Below are 18865 nucleotides of genomic sequence, written 5' to 3'. Positions count from 1 at the left end.
ATAGATGGCCATCTTCTCAGATGGCAGCAGCGACAAGGTCTACCACAGCTTTGTGAGGTTAGTTTCACAACAGCATTGTATGCAATCCAACTCACAGGGTCTCCACCCACATGACCTAATCATCTCCCAAATTCCATCTCATTGGGTGTTAGGCTTCAACATGCAAATTCTGGGGGGATAGACATTCATCTTTTTTCATGGGGGTAAAAATAACATCAATTTACATGGCACTCAATTTTATGAGTGACCACGCTTATTCATAACTTGAGTTAAATATTCAATAGACACATGTACAATAAACAAATATTTCAACAAAAGAATGAACATAATTGAAAAATAATTCTCAGATAGAACTCACAACATCGTTCAGCTATTTATTTTAGATCTCAAGAAATGACGGTGGAAAAGGTAGGAAGGAAAGGGGGGAAAAAGAAATGACCTCAACATTGGCAAGAGTTATGGTATTAACACTCCACAATCTATCAGTTTTAGTAAATTTGGGCTCTCTGTCATGAATTAGCTCATTTATGTTTCTCTTAGTTCGGTCCACAAACCACCTCCACCTAGAATGCTGTTTCTATACACACTACAATTTGAGTTCCTGGTCAATGTGACTAATGTTTGAAAATGGGATCAATACCTGTGTCCTAGAAGTTTATAAAAAGAGTATAAACATGCAGATTCCAAAATAAGGACTGCCCACACCAACTTACCTACAGTCCATCACAAGTAAGACATCAAATGCCAAAGCTCAAAGCTAATAAGAAGTAAAACCTGCAGCTCTTTAATTTGTCAATTATCTGGGTATTAGAGAGAATAGATATGGTTAGAAAAATGAAACTTCTGGAATTTTCGCAGCATATTCCAAAAAATGCCAGTAATATTTCTTCCATTCTTAAAATTAATTTTAACGATGAACCAAAGTAACACCTTTTGTTATGGTGAGTAGTCAAGTGAATCTTACTGACTGAATTGTAGTCTTTATTGAAGTTATTTTACAAGTGCATGTCTTCAAACATGAAAAGGTTGCTTTTTACTTTAACATGTGCTTTGCAAATTTACATCAACAGCAGGAAGGGTTTTGGACGAATAGATCTCAGTCTTCAAAAATGTGATCGCCTCCTTCATCTCTAGCTTTTCCATCTCCCAATTATTGATCTGATCAAACAAAGAAGAAAACAGTTACTGTGCAACAAGGTGACACAGAAAATAAAGGCTGGTTTTGAGATCCAAAAATAAAGTGACTTCAGACCAACTGCTTTTTAAAAGCAAATGCTACATTATAATTAATCATATTTTAAAGGCTAAGTAAGATTATTTGCTAAGGTGTGAGGAAAGCTCTAACAACGAAAATTATTAAAACTTTAAAGGTCCTCTAAAGGGTATAACAATTCTTTCTTGGAACAATCTCCCTTAGATTGAACACGTGTGTGTGTGTGCACGCGCACATGTGCGTGTCTCATAGACAACATGAAAAAAAGTCTCAAGTTGTAGCCAGTGAAAGAAAGGGGCAACTGAATCCATTTTTGGATTTGAACGTATTTCACATACATGCAGAACCAAGTGAGTGGCATTTAGATAGATCCCAACATTAATATAAATATGAATTTATTTGTAAATTTCCTGCTCGATATGAAACATCTGGAAAACTTGTGGTGCTTGGAATCAAAGTGATTAAGAGAAACGAGGCTGAACCCTGCTTTCACAACCACCTTATTTCCAATGACAAACATCCTAGATCAGCCTCACACAGGCTGATGAAATCAAGACTTAAAAAAAAAACTTAAATTAGCAACTCTTCTTCCCTTGTTCAAGATAAAGTGGAAACTGAATATGATCCACGTGTCTTGACTAAGAAAATATATTATTTACAAGTTTCCTCTTCACAAAAGTAACAAGTTCAGCAAATATAACATTTATAAAGCCCCTAGTGAATGACAGAAATCAGTTGAGTAAAAACCAAGTCATGTACTAGAAATTGTCTTTTTCAAGTAATACATACACTAAAGAATTTATTCCTATATTGCTGACCCTTCCTTTAGAGTTCCTATAGCCAACCACAACATTTCTTTCTAGCAGACATCAGAAAATGAAGAATGTTTAATTTGTATTGTTTCCATACCAAGATCACACGAAAGCCCATAAGTTTCAAATGCCGCATTTTTACAGCAAGGAATCCTCTGGGATGGGTGGAATCCAAACAGTAGACAGATCTAGGAACACACAGTACAGCTATTCTGAAAATAAAAACACACAATATGAGAATCGTTAGTAATGAGATTACCACTTACAATCTTGCTGTATTTCTACTGTTAGGAAATTACAAAGTTGAGCTCTCCACTGACCAGCCTGTTTCAGTCCTTCACTTCCTGCTGTTACTTGCCTCTGAAGATAGTCCAGTATCCAAATGCTAGTTAAGAGACCAATGGCTTATAGATGTTTTAGTTATCCCTCACCCATCTTTGAAGATGGCTAAATCCTTGATAAGGAACATTTTCAGATATGAAAAGACCCATTTTAAGGCTTCATGTGCAGTGTTAAACCATCATTTAAATTATCTGTGCTACTGGAGGTACTGATATGGTTAATGCTGAATAGTAAATGTACTTGTACAGTCGCCCAAAGGAGCAGCATTTAAAGTATGGAATAAAGAGACCAAATATAATAAAGAAAACTCTATGAAGGGAAATACTGTCAAAGATAAAAATCTCTATGTGTAACAAAAATCTAGATGGTGTAATTTATTTTTTCACTGTTCTTAGCCTTTTGCAAAGATTAAGTTCATGGTGGGGAAATGTATACCCTGATTTTTTTCTCTTACATTCACTCTGGTTGTTATCTAAGATAATACAGAAGCTTTATATTTTTAAGGGAATGCTAAAGATTCCTCACTTTCCAGCACTTTAAGTTGAGAGTTATTACACTGTTATTATGCCAGAGCAGTGCAGTACCTGAAAAATAAGAGATCTTCCAACAGGGTCAGACAGAAAGCCTTCTTTTGAGGACAGAAAGGTTACATGTACAGGGAAGACAGCAGCTGAAAAGGTAGCCAGGAAGCTAGATGGATCCAGAACCAAATGTGAATGAAGAGGGATGGCAGATAGGAGTTTGAATTCCCAAATTTTTCTGTACTTCTCTCCACAGTATTGGGCAACCAATAAGGCAATGGGGGGGTATAAGTTCCTTGGGTTCTAAATCCATGTCTGACTCATCTTTGTGTTCCCCACAAGGCCTAGAGCCTTTCCACACAGGCTGACAGAACATGGGGTGTGTGCGACAATGAAGTGACCTGATGCATCTGCGTAAAAGGCAGCTCATGCTCCCAGGGCGCAGCTTCCACCCACCCTCACCCTCTCCCCTCCCTCCCTACCCTATTTGCAGTCTGTGAGTTGAGAAAACAACTTATGATTAACTTCAATACCCTCTGATCGCTATACAACAGAGCTTGATTAAAAACTAAAGTTCCTCTACATTTGGAAAGGTTTTGGTGACAAAGCGAAGTATTTATTAGGTTTTTGATTTTTGTATAAGCCATTATTCTTTATGCTATTATATTATCTTATCAAAAGTTTACACTGAACTGAGAGTTTCAATTATTTAACACTTTTTAAAAAATAATTAACTTTAAAACCTAACTTGCCAATTTTATGAAATGGTTCAACTTGAGTGGATTGTCTTCAACTATAGTGCCCACATTCACACCGACGGAGTGATTAATAGAGAAGTCTTTTGATGCACATCAAACTCCTTACAAGTATAAGGTCTTAGTATTATTACTACCATTTACTATGAAGTCTTTGAGAACTAAGATTTAAACTCAGATGATTCAACAAATGAATATATAAACAACCTTTTGATATTTGTAGAAGCGATGACATCCGTGTCAGAAAATGAAAGCACCTTATTCCTGTTAGTATCCATTCTAATTTCAAAATCTGAAAGAAAAGAATTTATATGAAGGTCTCAAACATTGCTCAGAGATTTTCTATTTCAAAATGTCGAATACTACCACCCGCAGCAAGGGCAACCAGAACATACGCACTGAGATTATGAGGTGCCAGCACAAATTTGAGTTTTGCCTGAATAATTTCATTTATTTGTCAAGGAACCTTTGAGGTGGGTACTTTTATTATTGCCCTTGTTCAAACAAGGAAATGGGGCTGGTGCTAAAGTCACAGCATTAGCAGCACCAGCTCCAGCACCCAAGCCTCACCAGTGCAGCTCCAAGCCAAAGCTGTACTACAGGAAACTGACAAGGGGAACTCCTGGTCTTCTGCCAGAACAAGAGGGGAAACAAATAAAATGAAGGAAAATCGCATTAAGTCTCATACCAATATGATAATTGTCATACCAATATGATAATTGTGTGGCAACCAGACATTTTGTGAGAAGCACCCTTCTCCCAGAAGACTGCTGAGCACGTTGGCAACCTTCACATTTGAATGTGGGGCTGGGGCCGGCAGCTGTGGCAGTTCTAGGTCTATAGCTTTGTGGTAAGGAGCCTCATCAAGTTTTAGACAACTATCCAAAATACGAAGCATCCGAACATTCCTCTCCACGTCACCTAAAAAAAAGAGAAAATATCACTAAGAAAAAATGTTAATGCCACATTTAAGAAATCATGTCAATACATCCGTATTTCTGATTGGTTTTCATGAGGAATCTGTCTCCCTAGTTCCCAGAGCGTTTAGATCTACACCCTAGGTTTAAATTACCTTTTAAAGTGCTTTAGTCTAAACTCTCCACTGAATAGATAGATGACCAGGAATGTTGGTAAAAAACCTTGTGGTTAACTAAAGGCAGAGCCAGGACTGGAATTCAGGTCTCCTGGGTTCATTTTCCCCACATTAACCTGCTTAAATCAGCATACGGTATTCCTTCCTCCCAACTTCACTGCAAAATTTCATAACATTAAAAGAATTTAAACAACTGTTCTTACATCATCAAATTTTGTGTGCCTGATACTGCTTTTTCTTTTTTAATAATAAAGAACAAAAGTCAATAAATTTGACCCCAGAAGTGAATAAATTCACTACTTTGGCAACTATTTGGTTATCCTCATCACAAGCCTTGAGTAACAAAATGTTTACAGCTGCAAAAGTTTATGTAACTCAGCTTCTAAGTGACATGGAAGCACTAGGAAGGACAAATGCTTCTGCAAGCCAGGAGGAACAACTTGAAAACTTGCTCTTTGAATAGGTGCATAAATTGTAAGTAAAAGAAACAGTGATTCTTGCCTTCTATATTAAAGGCGCCTCCATGGGTTTGCTGGTGTGAAGCACTGACCTTTGACTTCACCATTATCGATCCTTCCCTCAGTGGCACTGCACATTCCCTCTGCACATTTAAATAACGTGGTCCGTCTAAGACCGCATTCAAAATCACAAAGTAGCCTTATCTCTGGCACCACTGGGCAATGACATCCTACCTGACATCAGTAGCTCCTTGATAATGTCCTTTTTGAGAAGTTGATTAATAGGGGCCAGAGGAAAATGATTCATTGAACAAAATGAACACACAGCGCTCAACAGGTTTTCAGAAGAGATGTGGTGTAGATAACCAGTCAGAGCACTAGTCATAACTTCTAGGAACCTTCAGGGGATAAAGAAAAGTCACCTTTCAAATATAAATAGAAGACAAGATCATGGCAGAGCTAGTAAGGTACCACAGAACCAGTGGCTTCATGCATACATCTCCCAGGTCACAAATCTCATCTCATAATAAACACCTATTTAATAAAGGTTGGCTTCTGTATGTGTCTTGTGCAGGGTAAATATTTTACAGGCTTTAACTCATCTAATTCCTATTAAAACTCAATAGGGGGCCTCCCCGGTGGCGCAGTGGTTAAGTGCTGGGTTGCGAAGCTGCCCGCAGCCTCTGCAGCGCCGGTTCGATCCCCAGCTGCTGGGCGAGGGTCCCACATGGCGTGCAGACCTCTCCTGCCGCCCGCTGCTCCCCTCAGCAGTGTATTTCGTCAGTCTGCCTGCTCTTCTCTCCGCTCTGGCTCTGGTGAATCCTCTCATCCTCCCGCGCTTCTGACTGTACCCAGTGCTTGTATAAATAAATAAATCTTTAAAAAAAAAAATAAAACTCAATAGGGTAGATTTTTTTCTCATAATTAAGATGAATAAACAGGCTCAGAGAGGTTGAGAAACTTGTCCAAGAACACATAGCCAGAAAAGTAGCAGAGACAGCGCTGGAACCCAAGCTGTCAGACTCCAGACCCTTTTTATCCACTGTGCTACATTTTTAATCATGAGTATGTCTATAAGGTCTGTGACACTACTGCAGTTTTATAACCAGTTAAAAGTCTCCAACTATCAATACTCTGAGTTAACAGAACTATGAGCCTAATTCTACCACCAAGAGTTAATGTTATACAATTAAATACAGATGAAGAGAAGATCAAAATTATGAGGTCACTTGGCCAGAATGACAGTGCTGACAAATGACACAGCCTCTGAATCAGGTCAGTCTAACTTTTAGGACATAGTTATATATCACTACTATAAGAGGGAAATGAAGGACCAATAAAGTACTGTGATAGGTGTAGAAGAAAGAAAGTTGACAGAGCAACTTTGGGGATAAGGAGAATTTCAACAGGTAGACAAAGAGAAACGATCCTCTGAAGCAGGGTAGAGCAATGGAGCCTAAAGGTGCTGGCTGTCTGGCTCTTAAGGCTGAGGCACAGACAGGACTCTTACAGCGACAGTGAGTGTGGCCTGGAGTAAGCCCTGATTAACAATGAGGCTGTAAAGAAAAATAAGTTTGCAATAAACCGGGAGGTACCACAGGTAGGAGGAGAGGCACAGGGAAGCGAGATGCTATGATAGATTAGGCAGAACTGCACCAGTTACAATGGGATGGGAAGAATGTAACAGGTTCTAGAGACAATAGTGAAGCAACACTTGCTAACTGATAGCTCACTGAATTTGGTGTAAGAAGCGAGAAAGGAGAAGGAATGCAGACGACTAAGTCTGGAGCTTGGGTGGTCATCCCTCCTTGAGTCCTCTCACCCCACTTCTATGCTACACCTCATACTTCAGCAACACCAGTCAACATGTTGTTCCCTGCACATGCTGTGATTTCCCCCCTCTCATTTGAGTATGGACTTCCTTCTACCCAGAATGTTCCTTCCTGCTTTTCTTTCCTTGGGTAATTTCTCTTAAAGATCAGCTCAGGTATTATCTCCTCCAGAGCATCATCTAGTATTCACCCTGACCTTGACTGTCTACTTCACCACGCTGGCATCCCATATATCCCACCCATATTCTTATACATCCTGCATAAAACCCTATCATACCAATTTTCATGCTATATTTGCCAATTATGTCTACCTTACCTATTATACAGACTCCTCTGGCAGTAAGGACTGTGTCATATTCATCTTTATCCGAAGTATCTGGACACTTTGTACAGTTAATGTTCATTTAGTCAGCACATCAACAGAAAAAGATGAGTCAAGAATAGTGTTGGAAACTCACCAAGTTGTATATCTAAATATGTACAGCTTTCACACAATACCACAATGGAAGTTTCCCATATCGCAATAAAGTGGCTTTTAAAAAAATGAAAAAGGAAAATGATTTTGCATGGAATTGGCTAAACAGTAAATAACTGATTCCAAAAAGAACAAACTGACTTCCAGAATCATTAAACTTGATGCCCATGTGGAATCTTCTTTGCCCACCTACAAACCACAGGAGTTCTAGAGCACTCTAATGATCAAAGATGCAAACCTGGGGGCCTCCCCGGTGGCGCAGCGGTTGAGCGCTGGGTTGCGAAGCTGCCCGCAGCCTCTGTGGCGCCGGTTCGATCCCCGGCTGCTCCCCGGCCACCGGAGGAGGGTCCCACATGGTGCGCAGACCTCTCCTGCCGCCCGCTGCTCCCCTCAGCAGTGTACTTCGGTCCTTCTGCCTGCTCTGCTCCCCGCTCTGGCTCTGGTGAATTCTCTCACCCCCCTGCGCTTCTGACTGTACCCAGTGCATGTATAAACAAAACAAACAAACAAACCAGCAAACAAATAAATAAAAGCATGCCTCTATAAAAAAAAAAAAAAAAAAAAAAAAGATGCAAACCTGGGATTATCGATTGGGTAAGTCTAGATCAAGAAGAAAAGGTATCAAATGACTGAAATGACAGAGTTTAAATGTTAAATGTTTCCTTAGTTGGGTTTTAAACCTAGGAAGATATTCTGGGTATAAAATATATTCTCTCCCAGAGGCCATAAGATAAGTAAAATTGATTAGTGTACAGCATGTACATATACAGAGTGCCAAACCCAATTTTGTACCACTCTTCTCCTACCTAATTTGCCTCTTTCAGCTCAACTCGCTTCCCAAATGCTGTGCCTTCCAGACAAACATGCCATCTCCCTTCCTCCCTCCTCCATGAAGCACTCATTTCCTCCCTACTATTTACCACCTGCCTCTGGACTTAGGAGATCTGGCTCCTTAACTGCACTAGCAAAAACAAGGAGCAAACTTGGTTTTTTACCATCCTCAGGGTACCAAATTGAGGCAACTGCACATTTATGGGCATTTAAGAAATTCTGACTGATTAATCTTGATCTATCAGCCACACTCTCATTGTCCCATTTCGCCAAAGCAGAACCATTAAAGGGGCTGCTAAGGATTTGAGCAGGACTTCTCAATCTCAGCACAACTGACTTTTTGGGCTGGTTACTTGTTTGTTGTGGGGCTATCCTGTGTACAGAGGGATATTTGCAACATCCTTGACCTCTAACCACTAGTACTAGGAAAGCAGATGTCTCCAGACTGTGCCAAATGCTCCCTGGGAGAAAAAAATCACCCCTGGCTGAGAATCAATGGATTAGATGAAAGCAGAGAAAACAGGAAAAAAGGACAACATTCAGGATTCCCCTTTCATACTGATTCTATTCTGCTCTCGTATTTTACTAAATTTCTCAATCTTTATGTGCCTATAACTATAACAAAGGTTATGGTTACCTCTGTTACCCCTCTTCTATTTTCAGGACAACAAATTTAATGGACAAAATTATCCCTTGGGACAGCTACAATCAGCTGAAAACTCCCACAACCACTGGGTTCTCCTTATCACCTGGAACCTGTGGTGCTGTGTATGGAGTGTTAATTACCACTATGTTGGATGCATTTTCGGAGAATGCGTAGCAGGCCACAGGAGTCAGCCTCAAAGAGAACTATACCAGGAGAGTAACTTGAAATTGGGGAATACTTTTTTTTTTTAAAGATGTATTTATTTATGCATACAAGAGCTGAGGTATAGGCCAGAGATACCAGGGGTGAGAGGATTCACCAGAGACAGAGTGGGGAACAGAACAGGCAGATTGACTGAAATACACTGCTGAGAAGAGCGGGGGAGAGTCAGGAGAGGTCTGCTGTGCCATGTGGGTTGCTCCCTGGCCGGCTGGGGATAGAACTTGTGCTGCAGAGGCTGCGGATTGCTTCATAGTGCTGTGCTTAACCCCCTGCGCCATGAGGGAGGCCTGAAATTGGGGGATACTTTTCAATCTTTATTAATTGCTTATTCTGTGCCAGGTCCTGTAACAAGTTCAGAATAACAGGTATCTGGGTCTGATTCCAGAGAGCTTTGCAGTTCAGGAGAACAGAATTACTGACAAATAATTACAACTATGTATCAAGGCCCTACTGATCTACAGAGGATGGAAAGATATTCTGGAGAGAAAACAGAGGAATGAAACAGGCACGTCTGAGGAATTGTTGTATGTATTGGTAGAAATGCATGGTTGTGGTTTAAAAACATAAAGAATAGAAAGTAGTAGTTTGGGTCCAACTGAATAGTTAGTTAGAACTAAACAATGAATTCAAGTGCTAAGGGAATAATCACTTTGAAATCAAAACTTCTGTGCTGAATTAACAGACATATCATAAAGAACCAAGAAACAAGAAGACAAACAACAGCAAAAATAAAAAGAAATTCTGCTTAATTCATAAACAAGTAAGGAATACTATACTTTATGTCTTGACATGGATGATGGCCTTGAAAACGTTTACCTGTAGACATAATGGTGTTTATGATCTATAATCTTTTCTGCAAGTACTTCACACAGCAATCAGAAAAGTTAAGAAAACTACATACGCCTGGGTTTGGCATTTGTTGAAGTGACTGAGAGAAGAGTACACATGGAGAAGGGAGATGACGCTTTTCGCGTTTAGGAGGCCAGGCTCATCCACCACTCTCTTCATGACCAAATCCATCAATGCAACAGGTCGAAAGCCAAGGTTTTCGAATGAAATGAGGAGAAAAAGAACCTTAAGGAGGGAATAAAGGGAACAGTTTTTAACAAATATTATATGCTAATAAGTCTTTTAATCTCAAAAATTTTACAGCAATAGAACTGTCCTGACTGAAGCTGTTCCCTAAAAAGGACAGTTATCTTTTCCTCACAAAATCTGTTCCATTGACTCTTGAATCAGGTACCTAGTTAACAAGCAATCTCTTTTTATAAGCTGAGAATCAGTGCACACACTAGTTTCCATATTTTAATTTTATTTAAAAATACATCCTCTCCTAGGGCCTCCCTGGTGGCGCAAGGGGTTAAGCACCACACTAAGAAACAATCTGCAGCCTCTGCAGCATGAGTTTGATCCCCAGCCGGCCAGGGAGCAACCCACATGTCGCAGCAGACCTCTCCTGACTCTCCCCTGCTCTTCTCAGCAGTGTACTTTGGTCACTCTGCCTGTTCTGTTCTCCACTCTGTTTCTCTTGTGAACCCTTTCACCCCCCACATCTCTGGCCTGTACCCCAGCTCTTGCATGTATAAATAAATAAATCTTTTAAAAAAAAAATCCTCTCCTATATGCTCTCCATTTAACAGATCTGAAAATTACTTTTAAATATAACTTTTCTAAAGTTTTTCAAAATGACCAACTCAATTTTGAACTGTTCCCCGTCCACATTTAGACACTTCCTAGACTCTAGTATATGAAGTAACTCAAAATTTCCTGTATACAATATTAATTTCTATAAATGAAAATAAAGTTGAAATACTATGATTAAAATAAATTTTTCAGTTGACCTCACATTTCCCTCCTGGTCATCCTCACAATTAGCACTTCTCTTTCAAAACTGAGTTTCTGTGGTAAACTCAATATTCACCCTCACCTCCAAAGCAAGCTGAACCTAGAGACAGCAAGGTTACCATTACCTCATTGCAAAAAGAAGTTTCTATCAGGCACTTCATTGAGATCTTTGTACTATCAACATGGCCCCTTAATTTGAAGGCATTTACGTTGGAGGAAATAAAAAGCCCATCCATAAACAGAAAATAAAGATAATCATTAAGTATGATCTTATTTTTCAAAAAGCATAAGCCTGCCATATCGTCCATCTTTATTATTTTACATCTAACATAAAAAAGTGGAAAAACTGAAAAAAAAAAATCCTAATTATCCAACCAAAGTAATATATAACCTTTTGAAAAACAGAAGAGCAAACATTAGACAATATAATTTTAATTTCTGATAGAAGGTCAAAGATTTGAATACTATATTAACAGGTAATCCCCCCACAGATATAAACAAGAACTAATTTTTCAAAAGTAAATTTAGCACTGGAATATTTTGGCATATTAAATGCTATAATGCCAGCAGAGAAATACTTAGAATGCTAAATGAATTAATATGCTCATGAATTAGTATAAAAGTTTCTGAGGTGTGTTTTAAAATGTGAACATACATACTTGTTTCAACTTCCAGATGTCAAAAGTTGTAGTCACATAATCTGCTATTCCCTTGAAAAGATCTACATTATAGTATCGGAGGTCTCTGCAAGACTGCAATATGTTGAGTAATATTTTTAAAGGACACCCATGGATATTACCTTTAAGAATGAATTAAGAATGAATTAATGAATTAAATACACACAAATTACCAGATGGTTTTGAATATATAATCCAATATACCCTATACTCAAAGAAAATAACAGCACTATATTTTAATTAAGAAATGTTGGACAAAAATAATATTTTAGAGCTAACTGTATCATCAGGTATTATTCTTATAACAGCAATTTGTTTAGATCAAACAAAACAAACGTAGTCCAGAACAGTTATCAGGTACTACAAATCATGAATAAAATGCCCCTTACCTACCACCATTTTACTGCATTCATTCAGAAGTACAACAGAACGGTAGTTCATGGCAGCCAGTGCCTCAAACATGCGCTGGCTATTCAAAAGAGAAAATCTGTCTAATTCTCTCAAGGCTTTCATCTAAAGATAAACAAAAAATTAAGATATCATTTGTGGCAAAATAAATAAAAACTAAAACTTTGTTTTTAAAAAAAAAAACTTATTTTTAAATAAAAGATAACATTTGAGCAAAATGACTCAGAAATACAAAACATATATACACATTTATATATACAGATAACTATATCTACTACTATTGTTTCACTTTAGCGAAGTCAAACCCAAACCCACAACAATCTCTCCCTTAAAAAGCTGACTTTAGGAAGTTATAGCAGGTCAGAAGAAATATATATATAGTTACAATATGTATTTATCTTTACTCTTGTTATGTATTTTTTTATTGCGGTAATATTGGTTTACAACACTGTATATGATTCAGAGGTATAGGGTCACATCTCTTCACATGTATGTTACCACACCACACCTACTAGCAAGAGGCCCACAGTCCTCTGCCAGAGTACATGGGGTACCCTCCCCTTTACTCCTCACCCCCATTCTACCTCAATTGTACAGTCAGATTTCTACAATTTGTTTTGGTTTAGTTTTGTCTATTCCTTTCTTTGTTTCTCTATGTTCCTTATGAGTGCATTTTTTTTTTTCAAATGTCACCAAATAGAGAAATTTCAGAAGATATTTACCTCCAGTTTCTTTTTTAGAGAATCTGGTGCATCTTTTCCAATACATTTCATCACAGCTTGTAATGTGAAAACACGTTCTATATTCCAAACTTGCTGCTCAACTAGGATCCTGTCATCAAGCACAATAAATACACTACAATCCTAGGATCTTAAAATCAGAAGAAAAATCTTAAAAGTCATTTGTTCCTCCAGCTCCTACTTCTAGGCAGGGATGATGAAGCCTGTAAAAATGATCTATCTACCTGCAAGTAGTTAGTGTAAATAGTTAGTGAAAGATCCAGGACCAGTTCTGGAACTATTTTCTTTCACATTATTCTGTTCTCTTTACAGATGAACAAATTATTCCAGGAGGTTATAGTAAGATATCCCAAAGCATACTCCATGAAAGAAGAAATTAAATATTATTTTCACTGACCTATGACATTAGATCTTTTGCATCAATTTTATAAATTGATGTTGTTACTATCAAGCTCCTTTTCAAACTGGCCTAGTGTCATGTATCCACACAGTACCCATATAATCACCATGAATTGAATACGTATTAACTCCACCCCAGCCCATATCAGTACTGTTTTATTTTATTTTTCAATGTTACATCTTTTTTTCTGGCAGACACCAAAAGAATTATTTCCAGCATTATGTGATCCAGACTCAGGATTTTAAGTTTAAGATGGTGGCAATAAAGACTAACTACCAACAAAGACTTCCCCCACCCTCAAAAAAGCAGCATAGCCTTCATCTTGGTTTTTGATTCAAGATAAACAGAGAAAGCCACACAAAGAAAGTCTAAGTGTTCTCACCGCAGTCCTGCTCGAAGAACATCCACATTCTTGCATGGCTCCATTGCCTCTAAAACAGCTGACAAAACTGAAAGACATTTCTCATCACACTCATTGATACGTTCCTATTGAAATATAATTACAAAACACTCAGATGAGGAGCCCATAGTTGACTATCTCACCCAACCAACACCAAGGAACTGATGCTTTCACTAAGGATTAAGCATCAAAGCAGTAATTCATACAATCAGTACACAATAAACAGCATATTTGGGAAATTGATGTCATATGTAAGTAAATTTTCCAAATAACTGATACATACTTTTTCATATCTACTTTTTTACAGTTACCATTAACAATGAAAAGTCATTTGATATTGATTCTATTCCTCTGATAAGAAAATTTCTACCTCTTCTTAGGACCTGAGGATATCATAAAGACAAAAAATACAGTGATATAAAAGCTACTGAGGCACACAGGGAAATTTTCCCAGCCCCAAGACTATCTGTGCCCTTTCAATTTCCAGTATTCTTTGCTGGGTATCAAACTGAAACTTCAGCAACTTCAGATTCATACCTGTTATCACATTTTACCCCACTCTCTGGGTTCTGGCTCCACAGATCCTTGTTGTAGGTTCTCTGGATTAGGAAGCTAATTTAGATTCCAGAAATGACAGTGGGCATAATTTGGAAAGTGAATAATAACAACACAGCTTACCGAGTGCTCTATAATTTAATCACAATTAGTTTTCTACATCTCACAAGGTAAGTTACAATCACCTGTGAAACTTGGGCTGAAAGAGTTATGCTCCTTTGTTAATTACATAACTAACAAGTTACAAAGTCTCAAGTCAGAACCAGATAATGTTAAAAAATGGATAAACAGGTTGGGAGTGGAAGGTCTCATTCCCTCAATATCTGCGGTGAAAGGAAAGATCACTTGGCTATATGCTCAAAGGGCAAATTCAATGATGACACATGGTCCTTTCATCTCTAGCTAAAATGTCTTTACCACATTCCAACAGGTCAGTGAGACATAATCACACATACAGGTATTTGGACCCCAAACATCCACTGCTCACACCTCACTGATGAAGCTGCTATGCTAATGTGAGCACCTGGTGAAAATTAATAACATCAACACTGATGAGGTCAAGTGACTTAGTAGAATCACTTTTAAGTAACTATATAGAGAACACAGTTTACCAAACAAACAGGGATAGTCTGTGGTTTAAACAGAGAACAAAAATTTTGAAAATCAGTTTTGTAAAAAAGTTAAAGTTAAAAACCTTCATACCCCTATGACCCATTTGTTGAATTCTATTGGATAGGATATATGTCAGATCATCCTCAGGTACTTTTGTCTTTTAAAAAGTAATTTCATTATGATCACTAAATTTCCTGAAGTACCCACTCTTAAGAGGTTATAAACTATCCTCTCCTCATCACATCGGCATTATTTCAGGGACATCAAACACAGACTCCCTTACTGGAACTTAAGCACGGCTCCGCCATCAATTTCATCCATCTTCCAATACACTTTCCACTCCTACAGTGATCAAAAATATAAGTCTGTGCATGTTGACCCTTTGCTTAAAATACTGCAATGGATCGCCATTGCCTATAGGATAAATCCAAAGTCCTCATACAAGCATAAAAGATTGCTTATGAAGGCTGCTTGTTCTGGCTTCATGTCTTGCCAGTACACCCCCTTACCTTTCTCCCCTGATCACCATATACACAATTTCTTCCCCACTTCCTCCAACACAATCCCATCATTCGGTACTTCAGCTACAATGAACTACTTCTGGCTCCCAAACTTGCCAAACTTTCACTTTGTGATGCTGATCACACATCTTCTCAGGAGAAAACACCACTATGCTATCCATCCTGTCGCAAACTGTTGGTCATTCCCTGGACTCGGCTTACACATCCTCTCCTACTGGGCTTGAATCCTAGTTCTGCCATGGATAGGTATCTGCTAATTCACAAGCAAATATTTATCAAGTATCTACAAATAGATTAACAGGTGATCCTGGGCAAATTATTTGGCCTCAAAAAGCCTCAATTTCCTAATTAGTGAGATGAAAATAACAAGGCCTGTTTTAAAAGGCTTAGGATTACATAAGGCAATTTTGTTTGCAAACTTTGTACAAATATCTGCTTCAAACACTGATCCTGTCTACTCCTGCTCCTCCATCACCTCTTCCCATCATGATGGCCTTCTGCACAGCCTTGAAGTCCCTACTGTACAGTTCATAAAACTGTATTTTTCTTTCATTGAAAGTGCCACCCGGCCACTATATTGTTTACAACTGTATTTCCTTGTATCCAGCACTGTGCCTATCACATACTAAATGTATGACTCATTAAATGAATATGCATTATTTTTGTTACCTACAAAAGATGTGTTCCCTTCTACATGATAAAGGCAGAAATCAAGTCTTCTATACTTTTATATCCCCAGTGATAAGTGCAATAACTGATAAATAGTTGACACCCAATAAATGTGTACAGCATGCATAAATGAATCTACTAGCTGGAGGCTTTAGCTGTGTTGTTTAACATCACTAAGTTCATTTCATCACCTGCAAAACTGAGGCAACATCAAACTTGCAGGGTTCTAGAGAGAATTAAATAAAATTATATAACATGTAGGTACTTAAGACCTATTAGTTCCCTTTCCCTCCCTTCTCTCCTGCCTTCAACCACACATCTTTTCCGTGTATATTTTGAATCTCTCCTCACTTTAATTTATTCAATATCACTCAACCCTGGAAAGAAAAAATGGGGCAAGCTTTCATAAATTTCCATAGCAAAAGGAAGTAAAAGTTCTAGCTAACGTAAGGTCTCTAAATCATGTTTTACACACACACACACACACAGAAACAAATATAAAGGAAAATACCAAGCCACTGGTAGTCCTCATAAAGGAGACTACTTTTTCTACTTCCCTCATTTTGTCAAGATATGCCAGTTTGACTTAAAGAATATTTAAGTTTCCTTTTGATTTTACCTGGACCACCCTCAGCAAAGTCTGTACCAGCAGAGTGTTCTGAGGGATTCCAAGCTTCACTACAGCAAGAAAACTGAACATCAGGTGGTCATAGCGCATGATCTTGGCTTCTCTCATCACGTGTTCACACAGCTGGTTAAACGCAGGGTGGTTAAACATCAGTTGTTTTTCAAAGCGCTTCTGGTCATTGGACATCCTTTTGGCAATGGTCCACATTGCTGAGAAATAGTTACTACTAGGAAATGTAGGTGCTTTTGAAAATGAATCTAACACATCACTAAGGGAATTACACTCCCGACACAATTTACTAACTGTGACTGTGGGTGGTCTTGTTTCCTTGATGAGAACACCTTTATCGGAGTTTTCGTGATGCAAATTTATTTTCTTCAATTCTTCATCAGAGAAAACAGAGTGCTTTGAGTCAAAGGACAGTTTTCTAGGACAAAGTAGCCTCTCAGCTGAAAGGACTGCTAGAGTTCTTATACCCTTTGTTTGAAAATCATCACCTCCTGGTTTAAATATTAAGGCATACTGAAAAAGATATCTAATAGATGATAGCATGCTGTTATCCAAGTTGTTTAACAGAAGATTTCTTAAGTTCCAGCTTGAATAAATGATTTTTGGTCTGCAAAGTCCCAAAGAATACAGTCTTATAGTCTTGCTTGTTGGAACTAAAGTACTGAATTGTCTGAGATTCCATAAAAAGGAACCTGCTCTGTTATTCATTTTGCTTTCCACGGAAACACTTTCAAATGACTAACGTAGTCAATATTTCACAAGCGCTGCTTCTGCTACACCATCATTTTCCTGTATGGGAAAGGGTTGTGAAAGAGGTAAAAATTATAGAAAAACTTCCACTTAAAGAAATGACATGCACTTAACGGAGACTAAAATGGGAACCTATGTAAACTTTAAAGATTTATATTAAACTTGTGAAACTATTTACAACACGGGCTTCTTCTTCTCCCATCACAACGTGTACACTTTTTAAAGAAGCCAGGTTACTATAAAAGTAATCGTTATATAAAAACAACTTAAAATAAGGGGATTTCCAGTGGGAATAAGTTTAACAAAGCTGCCTCTGCAGGAGGGAATTTATATTAGCATTGCTAGGAAATGTCTGCAATGAAAATCAAGGGTTTAATGTTAACGAACACTTCCAACATCAGGGTTTAACAAAGGTCAAACCTGACGGTTAGAATTAGGGAATTGACAAGGAGAAAGCAACAAACGAAAGCGATGCGGGCAGGCGGAGACACCGGTCAGTGGTCACCAGAAAACCTAGGCAAGGAACCCGTCCTTTCGGAGCTAAGTCGCCCTGTCTTAATCCACCTCTCTAAACTCATGCTCGGGAAACTCCTGAGACCGCGCTGCGCAGAGTAAGAAGTCTAAGGCCTTAAAACACCAGCGGCCCAGTCTCTTGCCGCCCTCCACTCACCCTAGCGCAGAACCGCGTGCTTTCATACAGGCGCGGCCATGACAGCGTCCCCGCGACCGCGATATCGCGAGATCTACGGATGGTTTTATGGGTCAAAAAGCGTACTTCGCGCAGCGTTTCTCTACGAAAAGACTGCCTGTCAAAGAAAATGATTCGTTTTCTTGCCTGCAGGGAAAGGCGTAGAAGACTACAGGGATTTTACAGTGCATGTTTTATGGTGTACCCCAACATTTAGCCACCTCTCCCACTAGGAAACAGACCCTGGAAACCCCCACCCCATGTTCAAGGTCAGAATGCGCCTGCGCGCTGCGCCCACTGTGTGGTTGCCAGGAGACCGCGAAGCCGCGGTTCTTGCCCGGGTTGCTGTTTCACGATGGCCAAGTTCGTGCTCGCAGGTGAGTGATCCCGGCGTCCATGCTCAGATCACTCAGAACAGCGACACCTGCTCGCCTCCTGTATTTGCTCCGCAGTGATCTTAATTGACTGCATGAACCACCCCAGGCTTTCTTAGGCACTCATTTAAAGGTGTTTACTAGGTAGTGACCCTGTGCAAAGCACTGAGAGACATTGGGGACACAGTGGGAGGAAATAAACATCCCTGCCTTGGAGGAGCCTTAAGTGAAGGAGCATGTAAACGAGTAATTCTGCTAGGGTGTGATGAAGGCAATAAGAAAGACATGCATGGAACTTTGGCAGGAATTACAGAAACTAATTTGTGAAGTGTAAGGGCAGGAATGGACACAGGGCAGGCTTTCTGATCCAGCAGACCTGGTAAAGGAGG

General features: G+C 38.9%; 2 protein-coding genes across 2 annotated transcripts in view; one reads left to right on the top strand and one right to left on the bottom strand.

Moving 5' to 3' along the window:
- Positions 1–1038: 1038 nt before the first annotated feature.
- FASTKD2 (FAST kinase domains 2) lies at positions 1039–17387 on the bottom strand (the record flags this gene model as incomplete). The annotated part of the gene is made up of 11 exons (XM_084235025.1): positions 16647–17387; positions 13653–13756; positions 12853–12961; positions 12112–12235; positions 11705–11844; positions 10102–10274; positions 5429–5592; positions 4352–4564; positions 3851–3935; positions 2123–2237; positions 1039–1158 (listed from the first exon to the last, which is right to left on the bottom strand). Exons 1-11 carry the CDS (start codon positions 17370–17372, stop codon positions 1039–1041), a joined length of 2073 nt encoding a protein of 690 aa, XP_084091151.1. The 5' UTR covers positions 17373–17387.
- Positions 17388–18442: 1055 nt separating this feature from the next.
- Positions 18443–18865, top strand: part of MDH1B (malate dehydrogenase 1B) — a gene marked incomplete at its 3' end in the record, with an annotated part of 30813 nt that continues 30390 nt past the window's right edge. The window contains exon 1 of the mRNA XM_084259581.1: positions 18443–18483. Within this exon, the coding sequence (XP_084115707.1) occupies positions 18458–18483 (26 nt within the window). The 5' untranslated portion in view covers positions 18443–18457. The remainder of the gene's footprint in view (positions 18484–18865) is intronic.

Source organism: Talpa europaea (genome assembly GCF_964194135.1).
Source record: "Talpa europaea genome assembly, chromosome: 1".
NCBI lineage: Eukaryota > Metazoa > Chordata > Mammalia > Eulipotyphla > Talpidae > Talpa > Talpa europaea.
Note: the sequence above shows the minus strand (reverse complement) of the source record. Positions and strands in the feature narration are given on the sequence as shown.